The following is a 22,578-nucleotide window of genomic DNA, read 5'->3' as shown; positions in this document are numbered from 1 at the left end:
GAATATAGTTCTACCTATTAATTACCACTATGAGCCAGGTGAAATTAAACAATACTTCAAGTACCAGCAGAGCCTGCTCAGTAGATTCAACTTCTGACTTTTAAATAACAACGAAAAATAAAATAGTAAAATCTAGGAATGTTTGTATCTGCATTGCTTTCAGGAAGTAAGATGCAGCACACCAAAGTTAAATACTGCCATAGTAAAAAACCAAAACCCTCTTAAACTTGCAAAACTGAAATTCTTGTATAGTCACTAGTAGTTATACTGTGGTATTCGTAGAGTCACAGAACTAGCAACTTAGTAGGCAACATGCTGCATCTTCTTTATAAATATTTGGTGAATCTTTTCTTTTGTTCTCAAAAGATTTTTTTTAAAATGGCTACTTGAGTGGTCATACAATTTTCTTGGCAGCCATAATCCCTTCTGCTTCATAACTCAGGGCTAGAAATAGCTGGACTCTGTGTTATGGCTTGAGAAACCCATAACAATTTATTGTCGTTTAGACATTCTATCACCCAATGACCCCTCCCCACCCGGGGAGGGTGTCAGGAAGGGGAATTGGGAAAAAAAAAAGGAAATCAGGGAGTTGAAATATAAACAGATTTAACAGAATAAGATTAGAAAACTAACATTAACAGTACTAAAGAACCAATATTGGTCCCGATACCAATATAAAATACACAAGGATTATACTCAGCCAATTCTATCAGTAGGAAGCTGTGCAGTCCCAGCAGTGGACAGCAAATGTCAGACACTGTGAGCATGACAGCTTCAGGAGGAAGGGGAGGCCTCAGGGGTCTGGCACTGGGGCGCAAAGTTCTTGGGATGGCAGCCACCAAGGGAGAGAGAGCACTTCGCAGCAAACATTCTAATTTATACTGAATGTGACATTCATGGTGTGAAACAATCCTGTTGGCCAGCTTGGGTCAAGTGCTCAGGTCTCAATCCTCCTCATCCCTGCACCTGGCGAGCTCAAAAACACTGAGACCTTGAAACCCACACACCATAGCTGGCTATGAAGTAAATATTTTCACAAATTCAGACACTAGAGGCTTCTAAAAGTGTGTTTTTCCCAAGTATTAGAAGGGAAATTGTTCCTCTTTTGATCAAACCAGGACATTCCACCTCTTATTTCACACCATAAATATGTCACACTCAAGTTACTGTTATATTTGTCTTCCAATACACACACACACACACACAAATATAATTCTCTAAAGCTATAAACTATTCCTTTAAGGGGTCCATTGAATCTCTTTAGTTCAAAACTAGGAGTCCCATCTATCATAATAGTCTTTTAGGGTAGGAGCAAGTGATGCGGTATTTACTCAGATGTTGGATCAGGAGCTGGCCTCAATACAGGCCCCAACGTATTCTTTATATGCACCACAGGGACCTTATCCCCTTCTACAGTAGGTAAAAGCTCTGACTGAGTAGGACCATCTCGGTCAACAGTTCCCCTGGTGGTGTTCCCATGGTGTTGACTAACCAGGTGGCTGTTGCTAAATGCTCATCCCACTTTTTAAATGTTCCAGCACTCACTGCTTTCAAGGTAGTCTTCAGTAGTCCATTGCATTATTCAACCTTCCAGGCGGCTGGTGCGCGATAGGAGATGTGATATATCGACCCAATACCACGTTCTTTAGCCCAGGCATCTGTAAGATTATTTTGGAAATGAGTCCTATTGTCTGACTCAATTCCCTCTGGAGTACCGTGTCACCACATTTGTCTTTCAAGGCCTAAAACAGTCTTACGGGCAGTGGCATGAGACACAGCACATGTTTCCAGCCATCCAGTGGCTGCTTCCGCCATTGTAAGCACATAGCATTTGCTCTGGTGGGTTCACAGAAGGGAGATACAATCAATGTGTATTCAATCAAGTATTAGAAGAGAAATTATTCCTGTGTTGCTCAAACTGGGCCACTGTGAAAAGACACTGCTATGACAGTTTTGAAGATTGCAATTTTTTTCCTCTGCTGAGGATGATTGGGGACAATTTGACAGATATAGCTAAAGCAACACTTAAAAATGGAAGAGGTTATCACCATCAACTTGAGGAGTCTGAAGCAAGCCTCCCCTTTTCAGAATTTTCAGAAGTATAGAAAACACATACTGAGTTTCCATTAGAGAGAGTACACTATCAGAAAATTTTACACAGCTAAGAAATTGTGTTTATTCTGGATTCTGCTAGCTGCAATTATGCCAGTGCAAGAAATCCTAACTGGAAAAAGAATACTATTGCTGTTGTTGGATTTATGTTTATGCGTATATCTCAAAATGCTGTCTGTATCTCCCTCAATATCAGATCAAAATATGCAGTACTTCTCTGCACTTCCATGTATGCTAAAAATACAGGACTTAAAATGAAATATTGAAAATTATATTTTCTAGTGAATTACATTTTAAGTACGTGATTATCTGGCTGTAAGACAGTTTTAACATTATGGTTTGCTGTCCTATGGTTTACAGGATTTTATTAGACTTTTGCCTAATACCAAGTTTTAATAGTCGGTCAAACCAACTAACTCTCAGACCTACATCTTTCTGGCCTTGTAAGTGAAGTGAACACAGGTGACCTTTTTTCCATATTTTATTATCATGTTATTACAGCTTATAACAGTGATTAAATCGAGATTGTATCAACACACTAATCACACAAACACTTATAAAGCAAATCTTAAAACAACACAAACAACAAGATTGTGATTTACCAATGCAACCTCTTTGTTACTCCGTTGGTCGGCCAAATCCTGCTGCTGTTGAATATACTGGCTTCAGCTGAAGCAGAGTTGGGCTGTGGGGAAGAAAAAGCTTACTATTCGATTTTATTTTCAGTGAATATCAAGGTTTTGTGTTGGATATTTTTCCTTATAGAAAAATGCAAAATGCTTAGGAGGAAGACTAGACTTAATTGCATTGAAAATGTCTTGCGGTTTACTGTATCTTCCTTATGCCAGCACTCTATATTAGAAATCTCTTCACACGTTGAGGTAATCACAGTTCCCAACTCTGAAATATAGTACAGTTTTTATAGGACTTCTTTATGAATAAGACTTTTAAAGAATAACTCTACAACCTAGACGCCAAACATTAAAATCATAATTACTACCTTGCTAATTAATTTGAAAAAAATCATAAGGCTTTCACACGCTGCTGTCCTCAACTGTATAGTGTGAAAACTGGTATTTCCAATGCCTGTAACACCCTTAGAACAAACACTGGCATTCCTTATCTTCCCAGCCACATAAAGGAGGCTATTGGTATAAAACTAAATATAAGGGCATGTCTGCACCTGAAATCTACAGCATGTTTATTATATTTGCACTATCATTCACAGCAACTACTGTAGGAGCAGACAGACTTTCAATATTCCAAGATTTCAATGTTTTCACTGAAGGTCTCAAAAAGCACTCTGTCATAACGCTATTGTTAGGGAGTCTGGAGCTAAGTTTCTGGTGGGAGCAAAGAAATCCTAATACTGCACATCAGTCTGAGTCACTCTTTTTCATTCATCCCATCACCACTGCACATGGGTTGTGGTATCTGGGTTTTCTTGCGTTTTGTTTTTTTTTTCTGTAAGCTAGCACTGTTGTTCTTATGCTCAGGCAGTATGGAGGAGCCAGGCCAGTGATTCATGGTGTCAGATAGCATAAGGTTAGGTATTGCTCCCATGGCTTTTCCAGGTGTCCATTCTCTTGAGGAAAGGAGCTCTGACTGGCAAGAGAGCAGCATATGTGCAAGTCAAACAGACTGTTAAAATCCAGCTTTCTGAAATTCTGTGCTAAACTTGCTCCCTGATGTGGAGCACATGAACTATATATACGCTCACCTTAGTGCAGAGAAACTGGGAAACTCATTATGCTTAGTATTACCTGTCAGATCCTAGTTTACATTTAGAACAAGCATTTAATTTTCTTCAAGATGTTTATTTTTGCATAGACTCCCACTTTCAACAATTTTTTTTCTCTAAGGGGACAAAATTCTTTTAACTAAAACTTTGAGTTGTGACTAATCAGAGGAATTAATATACATAGTCTTTGAAAACACCGGTTTTATAAAACTAATGACAAAGTCACAGAAGTTGGCAACAATTGATGTATTCTCTAACCATACCAATAACAAGTGAATCAGAGTTGTTCTGTTGTCACCAGCTACAGCAAAGCACTCTCATGTACTAGTAGGGTTAAGACCTCTTTAATTTCTTAGCAAAAAGTTTTTCCCTAAAACTAGTACTTTTGTATAAACATAAGGCATCTGTGCTAAGGATTGTGTTCTTGGCAAGGAGATTCTGCATTTGTAATTGGTTTATAGCCTGTTCTACAGAAATGCAACGTTTCTAGTTTTGCACAGTCGTTTTTAAAGTGAGCTTAACCAGATCTCCATGTGGAGCCATACAACTATCAGTGCCTGCTTCTCCTTTACCATCTGCAGTTTCTTTCTCTCTCCTTTGGGATTTTGCAATCACTGTGAGAAGTGACTTCAAGTACGACTAACAGTCATATCACTGTATCTCCCCTGTGGGCACCTCAGCAGTGCTGGTAGACTATTCCCTGGATTTTATCTCAGCCAAAATCAACCACCCACCCCCATGTGTGCATTCCTTTAAACATACATCCCTACATGTTTTAGGATCTGCTTAAGCACAGCAGACTGAAGAGCAGTGGTTGCAATACCGAGGAGCACTGCAGTTCTTGCAACATTTCTTTTTGCTTCTGTCTTTCCTGCGCCGTTTCTCCAGGATACGTTCCTTTCGCCTCCCCCTGCTCTCATCAGTCTCGCAGCCTGTCATAGGCATGAGCATCCCAAATAAGTTTATTCATCCTATTTTGGCTTCTCCTGGAGAAAGAGATCCCACAGAACACTAAATAAAGTTTTCTAAGAAAAATTTCGGTGTGAAAGATTCAGCAGAAATGAAAAAATCAGCTTCTATTGTACCTTGAACAGTAATTCTAAAAAATCATGAAAATTATTTTGCTCTCATTTAATTTGCATGCAGGTGATATTGATAGCTTTGCTTGAATCCTGGTGAGCTACAGTGTAAAGTTAATATTTTAAAAGTCATTTTTAGGCAAGGCTTTCAAGTTATGCATGAGGGGACCTATTAAGAGTAATGTAGTCATACATGAGTTATTAATACACAGAGGAGGGATTAGAAACACATGGACCATGCAGCACTTACAGTTATCTAACTGGTATCATTTTTGCATTACTGAAGCCAAAAAAACATGGAGGAGTATTACTACTATTCCATCTGCTCACGTGAGGAGTCTCCAGATTTTGCTGTTTTTCTGAACAGCTGCGGACACCTCCCTGCTCCCCCCTCCTGCCGCAGCAACATCCCAAGGGAAAAATAAGATTCTGTTTCCTAGTGGCTTTTTTCCCAGAAATGGTCTCTACTCAGTACTAGATAAGCAAGGAAACAAACACTTTGGTTGACTTGCCAGAATTACACACTGTAGTATTTATCATGTATATATAATATCACAGAAAAAAATGGAATCTTCTGAAAGGGAGTTTTTTCAGCACTGAAGTGTAAACTTAATTGGACTTTGGATCAGGGCTAGCACGGTGTCATGTATGTACAAGCTTGTTTCATGCTCTGACATTACTGACTGAAGTCATTGCATGGAGCTAACAGGAACAACAACCCTGGTAGGCATTACAGAGAAAACAGTTACCGTCCTGCAACTTGCTGTTACAGAAAAACATTTGTATTCATTTTTTTTTGTTTTGTTCTGCTTCTTGAAAGCTCAGACCGCAGCCTTTGCTATGTTTGACTCTTCTTTAGCAGAAATGCCCCAAGTGGAAACAGTCGGGTTTTTTTTCTGATAAATACTCAGATTAGGTAATGTAAAGTTAAAATATTTGTCCATTTCTTCTTTAGAAGAGACATATTTGACTCCCTGATGTAACCCCTGGAGTACTGACACTGTTGCAGAATGTATTCACCTTGATTCTTGTCCACTTTAAAAGTAAATATGGTATAAATACAAATGATTGTATATCTAAAAAAAACCCAAACATTTTAACAATACAAAGTTGGCAACAGCAAAGATGGCTCATTTACTAGAAATTACAGAATCTATGCTAATCTCCCACAAACTTTTCCAGATTCTAGAAGTCTGTTTATTTAAATATAAATTGTACAAAGAAAACAGTTGCTATTAACTGGTGCATGTTGAAAGACTTGTCTTCAAAAATGTCTCAGTCAGTGGAATACCTTCCATGCTTAGGGCAGGCAAGTCTAAATGTAGCGTAGTCTGCTGTGTCTATCAGATGTGCACTTGCCGATATATACAATTTATGCTGACTGTAAAGGCATTAAATTGTAGCTGCAGTGTTATTTTGAAGCTGTGTTGAAGTACTTGTGATGTATTTCAGAGATCAGCTCTAAAAGCGGTAAAGTGTATCAGAGTCATACTTCATAAGGTGAGAGTATTTTGAGTGGAGTCGCCAGCCACACGGGTAAACATCACATTCCTTTGTTTTGGTTTGGTTTTCTGAGGTAGAGAAAAGACTCTTGGTTCCCTGGGGCAGCAGTCTGGAGGCATGGGAGTGTCAGCACTCAGTCCTTTAGGGCTGCCTTGTGCCTCTGAGCAGTGACCCCTCTGGCTGATTTCATACTGGCACTTACAGGCTTTTCTATACAAAGGAAGTATATCACATATGCAAGCTGCATCAGGCCCAAGCTGCCAAGAGCAAAGAGGAACAATGTTGATATTCAGTTTCACAAGTAAAGTGTCTGACATCAGCCGAGGCACAATTTGAAGGCTGATTCTTTTCTTACTTTCTTTTTCAGCCTAGTAGAGCAAGATGAACTCACAAGTAACAGCAAGAAATCTCAGATGTAAGCAACTGGCAGAGAAATCCCATGGAGTGATTACTGAAGATTAACTTGTTTCAATATGGAACTTAATATTGCCATTGAAACCACACAAAAGATTATATTTTTAACAATGAGATTTTAGTAGATTCCACTATTCTTTTTTTTTAAAGTACATAGGAAATGCAACATCAATATTAATTTTTTAATTAGATAGAAGCAACAATCTAAAAACACAGACTGGTGGAAAGTAAGCGTGGAATTGACAAGATAAAGGTTTTGTTTTTCACTGGGTAATTATAATAAGCAAACTGGTCTGGCCAGCCCCTACTACTACAGTTTGCATCTAATTTTTTCAGTAGTAGCCAACCTAGCCTGCTAAGTGAGCCCCATCTAATTTCATCTTGTGGTAAGCTGGGAAGCTAAAATGCAATAGTTTCAACCAAAAAAAAAAAAAATTAAAGCTTGAGGCTTCTGAGGAGAAAGGAAGGCCTCCTTACAAACAGTTTGGATTTTCAATACATACTTTTAATTTGGGAAGTGAAATGAAGCACATCCCACCCATAACTCTTTTGGAAAAAAAAAAAAAAAACAAAAAACAAAAAAGCTTTGCTTCAGGCACACTAACTGCAAAACAAATACTGGGGGTGTGTGTGAAGGGAAGGAATAATCATATATATTTTTATAACGAAATGAAAACTCAATGATTTAAAATCCAGCACTAAATTAAACACTGGAAGTAAACAGAATCAAAGTCAGCACTAAACATCTGCAGAGGGCTCGGTTTGTACAACAATAGAATCTCCCAAACTTTACTTATCTCTTGTACTGCCTGTGAATACAGACCCTTTCACTGTAGTGCCAGCTGCAGTGTAAAACTACCTTGGGCTATAATCCTACTTTGTTGACAATTTTATTTTGCAGCAGGTGCTATAGAGATTTTTTTTTTCCCCAGCTGCTACCACTCTTTTTAGCCAGCTTTGCTATTTTTTCCAACTGGCTGGAAAAGAGCAAATTGTAATAACAGGCAGATATGGAAAATGGAGAAACAGACAATAGTTTGTTGTCAACAAAGGCACCATGTGGGAAAAGGCAGGAGCTCCCCCACAACGGCTAAATTACCTTTAGCTAGATATACCCCTGTGACTGGAATACTTTTACTTTCTTTGAGGGGATGTCACTTTACAGCTACATTTGCAAAAAAATTGTTTTGCTAAGCTAACTGAAGTGAGAATGAACATCCAGGAACTGAGAAGGGGCACCCAGCTCCGATGGGAGCAATCTCACATCCAGTGGAAAACTACTAGGTTTCTGCAATCTTGTCATGGCTCACTCTAGAAGGAACCTTACTAAAAGACTTTAAAGAGATGTAAGTAGGGGGAAATCTTAGTGTTTTCCCGCGGACAAGCTCTCTCTACAGGAATTTCTGTGAGAAACTGAGTTTACAATCCAGACTTTGAACTGCTGTTCCTCTTTCCAATTTCTACTTTCTATCACTCAGCTCCCAATAGCCAGTGATCCTGATGTAAACCAACCTCCAGAAGATGCAGCCTACTTAATTGCTTGTGAGGGGATAATGCCAATTTAAAAGCCATAAACCAGACCGTCAGCAGGTTCAGTTCCACACGGATGAATGTGTTTTTTTCATCCGTTGCGCTCCCAGCACTCAAGGATTCATGCTTTTCCTGAAGAACTCATGTCCAATTTGTAACTAAGTACAGGACATCTCACTCGCAATGAGGTGTCAGGAGCCAGACTAACATCAGACAAGGAATATTCAAATGCTAACACCAAAACCTGGGTTGAGCTGAATCTGAATAATTGCATTTTGAATACTGGGAGTACTCATCTGAGGCAGCTTAAAACCAGGCACTCAGGCACTTGCAGGATCAGCAGTCAATCTGAGAAACACTCGCTCACAGATAAAAATGTAAAGAGGACAAAGTCTTTGCAGCAAAAATAAAAAAATAATCAAGAACAAAACAAACGAGTTGGCTGTCATGTGCATCTCAAAAAACTTCACATATTTATGCCTTCCCTCGATTGCCCAAGATCTGTCCCATTTTCCCATTGGTTTGGTACTTTAGGGCGCAGATTCTTTCACGACCAGTTAGCCTATCACAAACTCGATTCACATTTTTCTCCTTTTAAGGAGTTGTTTTTCTAAGTTACATAGCCCTGCTAGTGCCGTCGACAAACAAAATGGCTGTTTATAGCTTTGCTCGTGTCGTCGACATACAAAATGGCGGAAGCAAACCAATCCCTGAGTTCATCTCTCACAGTCAAGCATCGTTTTCAAATTACAGCCCGCAACCTACAGACGAGGGAAGCGTAAACTGGGGATAGGAAATGTCTGGCGCCGCAAAATCACTTTGTTTCTCATAAGCACAAGAGGCGGTGCCGAATGAGACCCTCTCCTCCGGGCCGAGCAATGGCAGGCGGGCTAAGGGCGCAGGCCGGCGGCCTTGGGGAACCCCGAAGGGACCCACCAGGCGCAGAGACGGGGGGGGGGGGGGGGGGACGAGGGACTGAAAGCGCCCGCCCCGAGCCGGGGTCCGGCTCCCTTTGTCCGGAGCCGGAGGCAGCAACAAAGGACGGGGCCGCCGGGCCGGGGCCGCCTCAGCTGCGCGGCGGGGCGGAGCCTCCCCCCCCTCGCGCGCCGGCTGACAGATGCGGGCGATGGCGGGGTTTGAATTGAGTCTCCAGCCGGCGGCGGGGCGCGGCGCCCGGCCCGCCGCGGGTCGCGATTGGCCGGCGGCCGGTCACGTGGGCGGCGGTCGGCGGCGGGTCGGGGGCGCGGGGCTAGCGGGAGCCGGCCATATTGGAGAGCGGCGCAGAGCGCGCCGGTGCGGCAGAGGTGTGGGAGACGGCGGTTGGCTTGATGGCCCCCCTCGCCCCGCCAGCTTGGTTCTCCTGTTAAGTGCCGCTGTGCGGAGCCCGCCGGTGCGGCGGAGGTGGGGGTGGCAGCGGCCGGCCGGCCGGCTGGCTGGCTCGCGGGCGGGCGGCCGGCTGGCTCGGCACCCTCCGCCCCGCCCCCTTGGTTCTCCTGTTAAGTGCCGCGGCACCTCCCGCCCGGTTGTTCCTCTCTGTCTGCAGGCGCGCTTGTCCTTCCCGCCGGCTCCGCCATGGAGGCCGGTACGCCGCCGGGGCTGCGGAGACAGGGCGCCGCGGGCGCCCCGCTGCTGAGCCCCACGCGCATTTCCTGGCTGCAGGAGAAGGAACAGCTGCGGCAGCTGAACGACCGCCTGGTCGTGTACATCGATAAGGTGCGGAGCCTGGAGACGGAGAACAGCGCCCTGCACCAGCAGGTCACCGTGCGGGAGGAGGTGCGCGGCCGCGAGGTCAGCAACCTGAAGGCGGTCTACGAGGCCGAGCTGGCTGACGTTCGCCGGGCGCTGGACGACACGGCTCAGGAGCGGGCCATGCTGCAGATCGAGCTGGGCAAGATCCGCGCCGAGCACGAGCAGCTGCTGGCAAGGTGAGCGGGGACACGCGTGGGGTGGGGGGGGAACACGGCGGGGCTGGGGGCCGGCGGGCCGGGCTGAGCTGAGCGGTTCCCGCCGTGGCGGCCCGTTCCCGCCCGCCGGGAGCGCCGCCTCGGCTTTGAATGAATGACCGAGAGGCAGCGCTGCCTCGCTGCGCTCCGCCCCGGCGGGAAGCGGCGGCCCGGCCCCCCGCGGCGGTACGGCCCGATCCCACGGAGCGTTGCCTGCGTCGCCGCCACTGACACACCCCCACACCCCCACTCCCCCCCCCCCCCCCCCCAAGCTGCTGAGCCAGTGGGGAAGGCGGCGGTTGGCGGCTGGAGAGCCGCCGCCGTGTGCCCATCGCGGCGGAGAATAAACTCTCCGTCCGAAGCGGTGTTGGCGGCACCCTCCAAACTTCGCCCGAGTTCACCCTCCGCATCACTGAGATGGGAGGGCTGCGGGGTCCGAGTCAGGGTGATCCTTCGCCGCCACCACCACCATCCCCCCTCCCCGTACAGACAGGTGACTCTGTCCGTAAGGCATAAGCTGCTTCAGGCTGCAAAACGCAACGTGATGACCGTCGGTATAGTGGCTGTTGCAGGTCTAAGCTTTCTCAGTGTCCTTTAGGAACGATGTTAGCTTCGCGATATGAAAATGCACAAGTAGATAATAAGTAGGGTTTACTCAAACCAAAAAAATAACTAATTTCTGTTCATTTTGCTGTACGTTCAGATGTTAAAAAAGGTAGATTTGTGACCAGATGTTCTCAAGATCGCAAGCTTTATGGTGCAGCGCCAAGATACCCAGTTTTGCAATGAACTGATTTGTGCCACTAGATTTTTTTCTTCTTAGACACTTGACTTGATTCAGTTGTTTCTTTATTTGCTTCCTTGTTTGTATTTACCTTGAATTTGATTTCTGTGACTGCTCTAGTTTTCCATTAGCAAAAGAGAATCTTCTGTTTGGGCTTTTTTCACTAGTTAGGCCCGCTTACCATTCTAACTTTTTAGTCTTGAGATCACAAATTTTGTCAATGGATTGATATTGGGGAAAAAAACCCAGAGTTGTTAATCTGGCTTTAACGTGGTATAACCTGTTAACTCTCATTTTCATTTAAATATGCTCTCAGCCCTAATTTTTCACAATAAAAAGATACTTCATGTGTGAACCAGCGTATTGATGTTTTCACGTGTCTGCAGACAGCTCCAAGATCTCTTGGGCTCTTAACTTGTTATTTAAAAAACAAAAGCAAACCAGGAGCTTCTAATTAGTGAGTCTGGTTGTTCTTGTGGTTACTTCTTGGTGCCCGTGAAGGTCTTGCATCAAAGAGATTATTGAGAGTGACAGGGAAAGCAAGGTGTAGCTGCAGATAGGCACCAAAATCATTTGACTTGAAAGTCAAACTAGAAATTTCCATCTCTTAGTGACTTTATGGAGGAAGGTAAACTCTTCTGGGAAGCTGACAGAAGAGCGTATGTGGAGGATGGGGCTCAAGATGCAATCTACAGAAGGTTGCCTTTCTTTGGGTGTAATCAGGACACTTAATAATGTGAACATGGACGTTCTTCATATTCTCTTTTACATTTTCCTGTTATGTGATACTTAGCAAAATCCTCATGACTGGGGCTGTGAGGGTGTGTGTGAAACCAGGTGGTTGCCTGTAAATAGCTGGATTTTCAGCCAAAGTGTGTGGTGATGCAATTAGCACCAAACTTCTAGCTGTTAATTTTAGGTAGAGTGCCCTTCCTACAACAGAGTAGTGTGACCTTGGCTGGAACTTCAGAAGATGCAGTTTTCAATTTCTTGAGAAAAGAGCTAAATAAACAGTGAAAAGTAGTGAAAGACATGATCCTTAGGTATTTCATGATGCCATCATTTAAGTCGCAGATAGAAGAGTAGAGCTCTGAATTGCTCCATCACTCCAGCATCCTACAGACTGGATTAAGTTTCTGATATAAGTGTATCATGCTTTCATGATTTGCAATGGCTGCAAACCAGGGAGAACTGCAAAGCCAAGATGGTGGAGGAAAAATCCTGATGTGTAACTTGATCAATTACCATAACAACAGTTTACATAGTAGAGTTAGACATAGCTTTGTTACCTAGTAATGTTGAATAAGGACAGTTTAGTAAGTTAGACTTACTGGTACTATTGTGTTACTGTGGTCTGCTTTTGGGTCAAGTTTCAGGATATATTTCCCTTGGTGAGGTGAATGTTTGTTATGGGAACTTATTTAAGTGTATAGCATGTCAAAATCCCTATCTGGACTTGTCTGTATCCTGATTTGTCATGGGAGGTAATCACACTGTTTAGGAAGCATGAGCTGGTGTTAATGCTAGTTCATTTAGGAAACTCCTTGTTTACATTTCTTTGGCAGGCTGAGATTTCGCTGTGGCAGTTTTCCAATGCTGAAGTACATCTGCTCTCTTGTAAAAGAAGATAATGTGGTAAAAGTAACTTTGAAGGAAATTATGGAGTTTATTGAAGATATTGATAAAGGATATAATAATGGTCATTGATTGTCATTAAGTGTTTATAGTAAATGTAATTATGGCAGAACTAGTTTTATGCATTTTTAATACTTAAGAGATTATTTCTCTGTCTTGTGCTTTACATCTTCAATTGGTCTTCCTTCTCATCTGTATTCTGAAATGAATTTCTACAGCGGGATTAGGCAATAAACTAAACACCAGTAATAGCTTGGTATCAGCCTATGGCTTGAATTACTGCACACGTGTGTGGCACTCTGCAGCTGGTACCCGGAGCAACTATGCAGAAGAGCCATGTTGTGTGAATGCAAGCAAAGTTGTAACAGCTGTTCCAGGGCTTCCTGTGGTGTGTATGTAGTGTGCTCTAATGAGCTAGAGGAACTGTTTCAAGGAAGCTGACTTAAAACTTTTTGAAATACATTTTCATTATTGTAGGTGATCTCAGGAGGTGAGGTGAATATTGGTGGCTGGGGAACTGCTGAGCTTGAACCTGAAATCTGTCTCTGGTCTGATGTGTAGCGTAGAGAGAGCACCCAGAGAAGTAAGGAGGGGAGTGATTAACTTGTGGCACAATAATTTAAGCAATTGAAATGTAAGAGTATAACTTAAGTTATCTAAGAGTGTCTTTCATGCAGTGTAGGACATAACAATGCAAGGACTGATTTGCTGTAGCATCAAAGGTGGTCTCAAACATGTGGATGCATAATGGTAACACAGTAACAGGCAGTGACTTGATGTGTGTACACTGCACGTGTAAAGTTCTGCCTAGAATGCTGGTCAGAGTAGTGGGATTCACATGTTTGAGCTCTTCAGGAAGGGTCACTGTTGAGTAATAAGTGGCTAGAGATGATGTATATTTAGTGTTGGTTTCAAACACTGAGCAGCTGTCTCCAGTTAAATAAAATGAGTGACATGAGACAAGTTGAAACTGAGTTACATATATTTATTCACAGGAAATGCAAGCTTGTCCAATTACTCTTATTGTCATGTTGATCTATATACAGAAAACTTGAATGCTTTTAGACAGAGGTTTCTTATGTTATTGTAAATCGCTTCCTTGCAAAACATAGCCTTACTGTTTTGTCTACTGCAGGGGGAAAAACATGGAAAACTGACTGCTAGTTACATGAAACATAAAGCATTAATCAGCATAGTTTGTTTTTTGATTTTCATATTTCACTACAACTGGAGTGGAAAGCCAGCTCAATGTGGAATACCCTGTAATTTTATATGGATGTAAATGCATTATCATGAATTACAGCACTTATGTAGCTATGTCATGAGTTGGCTGAAACCCAGTGTTTTTTGAAGAGGGTTTGGTTACTGTTGGTAGTGTTTAGCTTTGTGATCTGACTTTTAGTGGTGGGCGTTGGAGGCGAGAAAAATCCTGGAGGGTGGTGGCATTTTGCACTGGATCAGTTTCAAAGGAACTTTAAATTACACCTGAGATCTGGCTACTGACTGAAAGGAGCAGTCTTCCTGCTTACCTTGCATTAGGCGTGTGGTTTTTCTGGCTCCTGAAAGCCAATTCAACTTATTAAACTGGTAGAAAGTTATTATTTTTCTTGCTTCCTGTGTGGCTTTTCTATTAATTTAGCAAGAAATTTAAGGAGATTACAGGGAATTCAAGGTTATTTTGTGAACCTCAGGGCTGAGGGAAGAAGGGTTGATTGCACAAGACATGAAAGGGAGCCTGCCTCTTCCAGTGAGCTATTCAGTGACTTTTCTGTTTTACTGAGCTGCAAACCAGGTGGTCCTGGTAATTTCACCAAAGCACTGATTGTCCCTTGGAATCTCTATTTGAGAGCTTTGAATTAGCTTTAAATGAGCTAGTGTGGGTAACCAGACACAACTTAACCACAGTACCTCATAGTTGTGTTTGAGTTGATTTACTCTGCTTTACAAGTTATTAAAGTTTGGGAATGGTGAGGGAATTAACCTGCTTAGAAATATGTGCCTCAGCTAGACTGCATCTGGTATGAGAAATGAGCTTGTTTAAATGTGAACTGGGCAGATGTACTGCAGCTGTCAGGGTTATTTCTACTCCTGAGAGTGGCACTGTGGAATGCTTACTGCTGTCAGGTTGCTTGAGTGTTTGCAGTGTATTGGAGAAAACAGATGACATTATTTTCTTGTGGTGTCTGCTGAGCTGTTTCTAAAGTATAGGTGGCTGCAGCTCTGTTGGTGGGAGCTGTCCTGGTGGAAGGAGTGAGACTGACTTCTTTACTCTTCCTAGTGTCTATGTGAGTTAAATGTTGTGGGTTAAATTTCTGATGTGCAAGTTTTCCCTGAAGTACAGCAAAAAATGAATGGGAACTAGCTGTTTTGGGGCAGGTCCTAGTTCTACACTACTTTAAAATAAATTACAATTCCACAGATGATAAGATCCACACACTTTGAAGTCAAAAGAGAGAAACAAGCTGCTGCTTTGAAGAAAGTGCGAGTCAGCAATTATTTGTTTGCTTTTGTTTTTCTTTCATGAGCCAAACTGCTCGAAGGAGTACAGTTCTGGCTAATTCCTCAACACTATAACAGGAAGGAGTTTTTTTATTTCTTGTTTTGAGATGTACTTTTGGCTTTCTGTGGAGGAAAAAGCTGGCTATTGTTGAGAAGTTGAAGTTCTTCCTGGTAAAAATTGCTAGGTGTAAGGGTGATGTATATGTTGTATACATTTGGTGTTTGTTTTTATAATTCACAGAGGCTTTTCTGATCTTGTTTCACTTCTTTGCCATATTCCTTTAGGGCTGGGATGACACTGTTGAGTTAATGAGATTTCATCTGGTTTTCGGTGTTTGAAGTGTTGAGATCCAGTTTCTGTGTTCTTTCTGAGAATGTGTTCGGATGAGCTGTCTTGCAACTGGACAAATCATAACACTAACAACTAACAGTGCTTAATTTTAGTTCTTCTCCCCATCCCCCCCCCCCCCCCCCCCCCCTTGTGTGACTTCAGTTGTATTAAATTACAGGATGGCTTCACAGCCAATCTTGTTGCAAACAAGCAAGGAAAGTGCTTTGGGCTGATGTAACTGGTAATACCTAATTTGGTGGTACATGTAGTGCATTGGGTTTTAGTCATATTGTTGTTGCTAGTCCATATCATACATCTTTTTCTCTGCCACCTCAATTGCAAGAGCTCTCTTCTCAGCTGTCTAGCAGTTTGTAATTGGTAGACATATTTGCATTAAAAAAAAAATAAAAAAAAACAAAGACATTTTTAAGGTATGTGGTGAGTCTTCCCGTTTCGGAGTCCAGGATAATTCAGGGCAGAGTGGGGCGTGGCACACTATGGCCCCATGTATGTGCGACTTCCTAGTTTCAGGATCCAAAACCAGTTGGAAAACAGTGAAACAGTTTCTCCACATTTTGAATAAAGCTTTCTCCAGCAGTGATCAAACAACAAAGGCCTTATGTGGGCCTTCATACATCCCATTAGACGATGGAGAGATTTTTATTACAGGTGTACCGTAGCAAGATACTTTTCCCTTTTTTTTCCTTCTCTGCTCTACAGCTTCCTTGGGTGCTGAAGTTCCTACGGTCCTGGGTGGGAGGGGAGGGGCAGGACAGAGGCCTCCAGTGAATAGCGCAGAGAGCTGGAAGTAGGAACCCATGTGGCCAAAACAGAAATTATGTGTTTTGTCTGATCTGTTGCATCTCAGAAGTGGTACGTAAAATGCCATGGAGGGGTTGAGCAGCAGAAATGAAAAGAGGGAGAAAGAAAAAAGAAAAAGGTTGAGAGCAGGAGAGTCTGTGTGTGTCGCAGGCTCTTGCAGTCTGCCACTTCGGTGAGTGTGGTGTTACTCAATGGGAGTGGGATTAGTTAGTGCGAAGTCTGTTACTTAAAGCCTGACATCTTGTGGCTGTAGCGCTGAAACATCCAAACATTAATTTTATTTCTACAGATGTTTTTCTGCAAGCCCTTGTGCACATACCTCTCTTGAGCATGATGTTAATTGCATATGCTTGCATGTGATCTTCCGGAAGCATCTTCTAAATTTGGTAGTCTCTCCTTTTAAAATTGTGTGTTGATTTTATGTTACTCTCATTTTGCTGAGAAGCAATGCTGTTGTTTCTTATAAGCAGTATGGTGATTTAAAAAAGCAGTGAATGTCTTAATGCTTTAACACTCTTGAATCTTGTTCTTAAGAATCTGTCCAGTTTTTAGTCTCGTCAGTTAAGTGTTGTGAATTCTGATTTTTTTTTTTTCTTCACTTCTTCTAAGAGAAGTGTGAAACCTGAAGAATGTGCTAGCTGTTGTCTTATTGAACCTGAATCTGTCCATTCCTGTAAAATGTTCGTAGTTTGATTATAAACGTCTAAAACTTCTATATGTTACTGTCCTTGCTAGAGGAATGTGGGTATCCCACAGACACAAATAATCAAGGTGGGAGAACTTGTGTTACACATCTAAACACAGTTGCTTGCACCATCTAAAGGTCAACAGTCATTTTGATTCTTAAGTATGGTTTTATTTCTGCTATTTTTGATAGTACCTCATTGTAGCATTATTGGTGAATGATTAATTTAGGCTGAAGAGTGTAGGGTTTTGTGGCATTACTTTACTTTTCTCATTTAACTTTGTTTGCATATGCCGTTTTAGGAAATAAACCCCTATAAACTGTTTGACTACTTGGGTAGATGCTAAAACTAATTTGATTGGTAATTTGAAAAGGTTGTGTGTTTGCTTTTGTAAAGAAAAAGACACTTGTACCTCCGCACCATTGCCGTTTCGGTGATGGCACAGACTATTGTATAGACAGGATTTGGGTATCTTTCCTCAGATCTGTGGAACTTTGCCATTATGTATGATTAGAAAGTTGCTGCAAAACAGTTCACTATGGTACAGCTTCTGCTTATGGGGGACTGGCTTATACATAGTGAACACCAATTTTCATGAAGATGTTTGTCTGTTAATTGTAAATGGGCTGTTTGCAGCCCAGACACAGTGGATCTGCACAAGTTCCTGCGTGGATAAAAGGTAATGAAGGTGATTTCTTTCCACCCTATGGAAAGAGCCTTCTAATGGGAGAACTTATTTCTCCCTTTTAAGATTCTAATGAAGGTAGGACATTTTTACAGAGACTAGCTAAAGAGAAAACAAGAAGTGCCTTTGATAAACATAGTTATCCCTTTTCTATGTATGCCTCTCAGACTTGTTTGACACTATGAGTTTCCCCTATGTTTAGCTTTCTACAGGCCAAGCAAAACATTAAGCTACTGTTGTATCAGATGAGAAAGCAGAATGAAGGAGTTGATTTAAATTAGAGTAAATTAAGCCAAGGCAAATTTTTTTTGTTGCGTGTCTCTCAATTTAAGATTCAGATTGCACCTTATTTTATTAGTCAGCAGTCTATTTTGGGGGGCACTTCTAGGCTTTCTTACAGCTTTCTCTGATTTATTCTAGCTATGCAAAAAGGGAATCTGATCTTCAAGGAATCCAAGTCAAACTTCGAGGGCATGAAGCAGCCCTCAATTCTAAAGAAGCTGCACTGGCCACAGCCCTTGGTGATAAGAAAAGTCTGGAGGGAGAAATTGAGAATTTAAAAGATCAAATTATGCAGGTAAAAAGAAGAAATACTTAACCATCAAGCTTCTGTCAGCAAATGAGATGTTTTTATATATAATACATCAATAATAAGAGCTGGCATTCTGGTAACATGCAACTTTGTAGGCAAAAAATGGATGCAAACCTGTCGTTGAGTCACAACTAGAACAAACTGTGGTTTACTGTCAACATTGGAAGTAGTACTGAATAGGTTTCTGTGTCTGGTACTGTTCAGTTTATTAATATGAATGGTGGAATAGAGTCCTTTTAAAATTGCAAACTCTGCAATTGCAAGGGATGGTACTTCTGTTGTAGAAAGCAGGTCAAGAGTCAAAATAAACTTGACAAATTGTAGAACTACTTTGGGGGAGAGACTGACTTCAGAAATAAAGATAATGAATAACTGACAAGTACCAGTGTGTCATTCTCTCTGCTCTCCTTTTGATTATGCCTGTGGTTCTTCATCTTCTGGACATCTGATAGAACAAAGGAAAAAAAATGTTTTATGCTAGTTTTGTTAACCCATCGAAACACATGATTTGTGATCTTAAGCAACACCGCCTCAAGAGAATGAGTTGAGGATACCAGGAGACTCGTGTTTGCTGTGTAGAAAAAGTGTAGTTTTGTAAGCAAAATTGGCAAGTAGCATTTTAATGCTAGTTACCAATGTGAAATACCTAGAACTCACTTGTGCAAGTGATTGCAGAAGAGGGGAAGGAAAAGACATTAGTGCTGTAAATACTGGATTTGATTATCAAGTTCAACCATAAAATGTAGTTAGTTGTACTCTAGGTAGCTGAGGTCATTGTGTTATGTGAGTTCTGCCACATAATCAGTGTTGTGTTGATTGTTTTATTTCTTAAAGCTTGAAGTTTCTTCAGCTGCTGCCAGAGAACAGCTAGCAAATGAAACTTTACTGAAGGTGGATCTTGAAAACCGTTGTCAGAGTCTCATTGAGGACTTGGAATTCCGTAAAAGCGTGTATGAGCAGGTAAATGCTTTAGTCTCAATAATTCACATTTTTAAAGGGAAGAAGACAACGGGAGGGTACTTCCAGAATACTATAATGATTCAGGTTGGGAGGGACCTCAGCAAATTAATCTGGTCTGAATTCCCACTCAGAGCAGGGTTTACCTCTGTTCTAGCTGGGAGTTTTCCAACTTTTTTTTTTTTTTTTCTAGGAGAAATGTTAACTTAGAGCTCTCGTGATAAGATAGCTTCATGTATCACGTTGTTTCGTGTTAAATTCTGCCCATGATATTGCAATGTACACGACTCTTCATAGTAATGAGAAAGTAGGTTAATAATGTCTCACATAATCCCTTTATGAGAAATAAAGTGAAGAGGGACAGTCAAACAATGGAAATAGAAGTTGATGTATATTTGTCTTTGAGAGCTTTTTCTTGCTTCTCTCCTTTTCACTTGTAGTACTTGAGGCTTTCCAGGAAGAACCTTAGAGCAGTAACAAATGTACCAAACCATACTGTCTTTTGTTCTGTGTGCATATTTCCTTGCTAATTGTATTTTCAGCTTTGTTCATGTTGTTGGAATCCTTTTTTCCAGATACCATGGGCAAATATACAAATGCATGGGAAAATGCTGGTTAGTGAAAGTGACTGTTGATTTTCACAGTACTTTCATTTTGTACAAGCATAGAAGACACCTAAAGAAAGGAGGCGTGTATTTCTAACATGTAATAATATTGAGGTGTACCTGTTGAAAATGCAGACAACTTTCAGGAGGAAATGTGACTTCTTATGTTGATGGTATCCTAGCTCTTATTTCAATGACTGGCTATTGAAAAAAAGGTACTATGCATATCAGAGTGAGGAAATGGCCCTGTGTTTCTACTGAAAGTTTCAATGTAAAACAAACTTATGAACTGCTCATCCACAAAGCAATGCAGATTTTAGCTTGCCATCTGCTCAGCTCAGTGAATAGTCTTCTAAAACTTTTGTCTCATATTTACTGAATGTTGTTTTATTTTTCTGTTTTTCTTAGGAAATCGATGAAGCAAGAAGGAAATATGAAACGCGCTTAGTTGAAGTTGATTCTGGGCGTCAAGTTGAGTATGAACGTAGACTGGCCCAAGCTCTTCATGAAATAAGAGAGCAGCATGATGCACAAGTGAAGCTCTACCAAGAAGAGCTTGAACAGACTTACCATGCCAGAGTGAGAACATTACTTTCTTTTTATTTAATGGAAAGATACCCTGATTACTTGCATTTCAGGGGATTTTATTATGGAGCTTGGTTTAAAATTATTGTGAGAAACACGCTCACTGTATTGAATTTTAGTCAGGGGCAAATTCGGTGGAGCAAAGAATATTTATTACAGCACTGGGAGGTACACAGGGGATTTCTCCTCCTGTGGCTCATTTTTCTTTTACAAAACGCTCATTTTTATTTCGTATTCCTCATACTTATTCATGTTTTTTCTTAGAACATAGTTTGCATAATCAATGAGTTCTTGGAATGCAACCCACTCCCGAACATGCCCCCTCCCTTCTAGCCGCACAGGCGCTGTGCTTTCTCAGGAGTCTTCCTGGTGGTCGTCGGAGGGAGGCTCGAAGTCTTTATCACCATGTCCTTCTTTGTAGCTTTTCCATTCCTTACACTTCTGTGGTTATCTTATCTAACCACGCCACCCTTTTTTTTGCAATGGTTTGGTACTTCCAACTGTTGCTTTTGTCTGATATCCTATCTAACACTATCCCTTTCCCAAACGCATAGCCAGCATGTACCTATCTTTAGCTGAAGCCATAGCAAGCACATATCTATTAACTGCATGGCCAGCACACACCCATCTTAGCTGAAGTCATAGCAAGCACACATGTATTTTAGCTGAAGCAAAATTCTTTTGCTAAATTACTTATTACAATTCCACCCTTTTTCTTTTTATCATCTAATTTTGCTGAAGTGTTTTACATTCATCCTGCAGGATTCTTCCATTTTAGCAAGAATTTGAGTGGCTTCTTTGAGGTTTTCTTTTTTCTTGGGTTTTTTAAGACCATGATTTTCTGAGGCCCTGATGCTGCCATCTTTGGATCTATAGACGTGACCATTACCTGCATTCTTTGGACTACACTGTTGATTAATCTTAGGAAACGAGGTATTAAACAAGGCAGAAATAAGAAACTTGCCAAGGCACACAGCAAAACCAGTCCTGTGGGTGATTTGTTTTTTTTGTTTGTTTTTTTTTTTTTTTGTGGTGTTTTTTTTTTTTTTTACCTAAATGACCCCTAGCAATCCATCCCACCAAATGGCGTCTGCTATTGATTTCCATTTTTGCACTGGTACATGCGGTATTTTCTGGATAACAGTAGCGATTTCTCCTACTGCTTCTCTATTATCATCATCAATTTTTAAACAACAATCAGATATGTTAAATTTTCCACACACACCCTCTTCTACTGCTGGCAGGTAGTCTAGTGCGAACCGATTCTGGTAGACTGCCGCCCTTGTCTGAGTTTGGTGAGCTAACAGTTCTAGTCCTGAAGCCGTTTTGTTAGTGATCAGCTCATCTATCGCTTGTAGTCTTATAATCCAGTTCAGCATATAGATGGGGGTTCTATATCCCCAGCTACTGTCTTGAGCCCACGTTGCCGGTCCGTATGTCTCTATGATTCGTTGAGGGGGCTACTCATCTTCTCCCCGCCTTTGATGTCTTCCTTTTATGTCCTGCTTCTGTCTCTTTAAGCTTTCATATACCGGTAGTCCTAGCTTGTCACCATCTTTAGAAGGCAGTAAGAAAAATCCTGGTTGAATTACTCCTAAGGTGCAGGTCCCTCCCCAGTTAGGTGGTAATGTCGGGAATGCCTGGTTTCCACTATCCTCTATATTTTCCCAATATTGTGAGATGTCTTTAATTCCTGAGAATGGATTCATACCCTCCTTCTTACATCTAAAGAGACTACTGTTTGTTACCCAGGTGCAACTTCTGGTCTCATTTTGAAACGCTAGATATGACCTTGGTTTTCAAGGAAACCAAGTTTGGGTGAAATTTGAATCTATCTTTAAGACTTTTTTACATAGGGTCTCCCCCATTTGATTTGTAAAGTTCTCCCCTTCCCGGGTCAAACAGATTTTTCCAATTACTGTGGAACTTAACACCCACCCGCCAGGTCTCCTTTTTCCTCTCATGGTGAGAGTATAATTCCATTCCAGGATTTCAGTTGGACCCAAACTTGTGCCTCTGCACAGTCACTCTTCAGTCATTGAAGGTCCTCCACAGACCCAGCAGTCAGTCACGTT

At 41.6% G+C, this 22,578-nt stretch overlaps 1 protein-coding gene across 1 annotated transcript in view; it reads left to right on the top strand.

The window, feature by feature from the left end:
* Window positions 1–9,951: 9,951 nt before the first annotated feature.
* Window positions 9,952–22,578, top strand: part of LMNB1 (lamin B1) — a gene marked incomplete at its 5' end in the record, with an annotated part of 34,282 nt that continues 21,655 nt past the window's right edge. The window contains 4 exons of the mRNA XM_082497973.1: window positions 9,952–10,304; window positions 18,185–18,341; window positions 19,191–19,316; window positions 20,327–20,497. Coding sequence (XP_082354099.1) covers window positions 9,952–10,304; window positions 18,185–18,341; window positions 19,191–19,316; window positions 20,327–20,497 — 807 coding nt within the window. The remainder of the gene's footprint in view (window positions 10,305–18,184; window positions 18,342–19,190; window positions 19,317–20,326; window positions 20,498–22,578) is intronic.

The sequence above is a fragment of the Vanellus vanellus genome, assembly GCF_965231255.1.
Source record: "Vanellus vanellus genome assembly, chromosome: Z".
Taxonomy (NCBI): Eukaryota; Metazoa; Chordata; class Aves; order Charadriiformes; family Charadriidae; genus Vanellus; species Vanellus vanellus.
The sequence above is the reverse complement of the archived record's forward strand: the minus strand, read 5'-3'. Positions and strand labels throughout refer to the sequence as shown.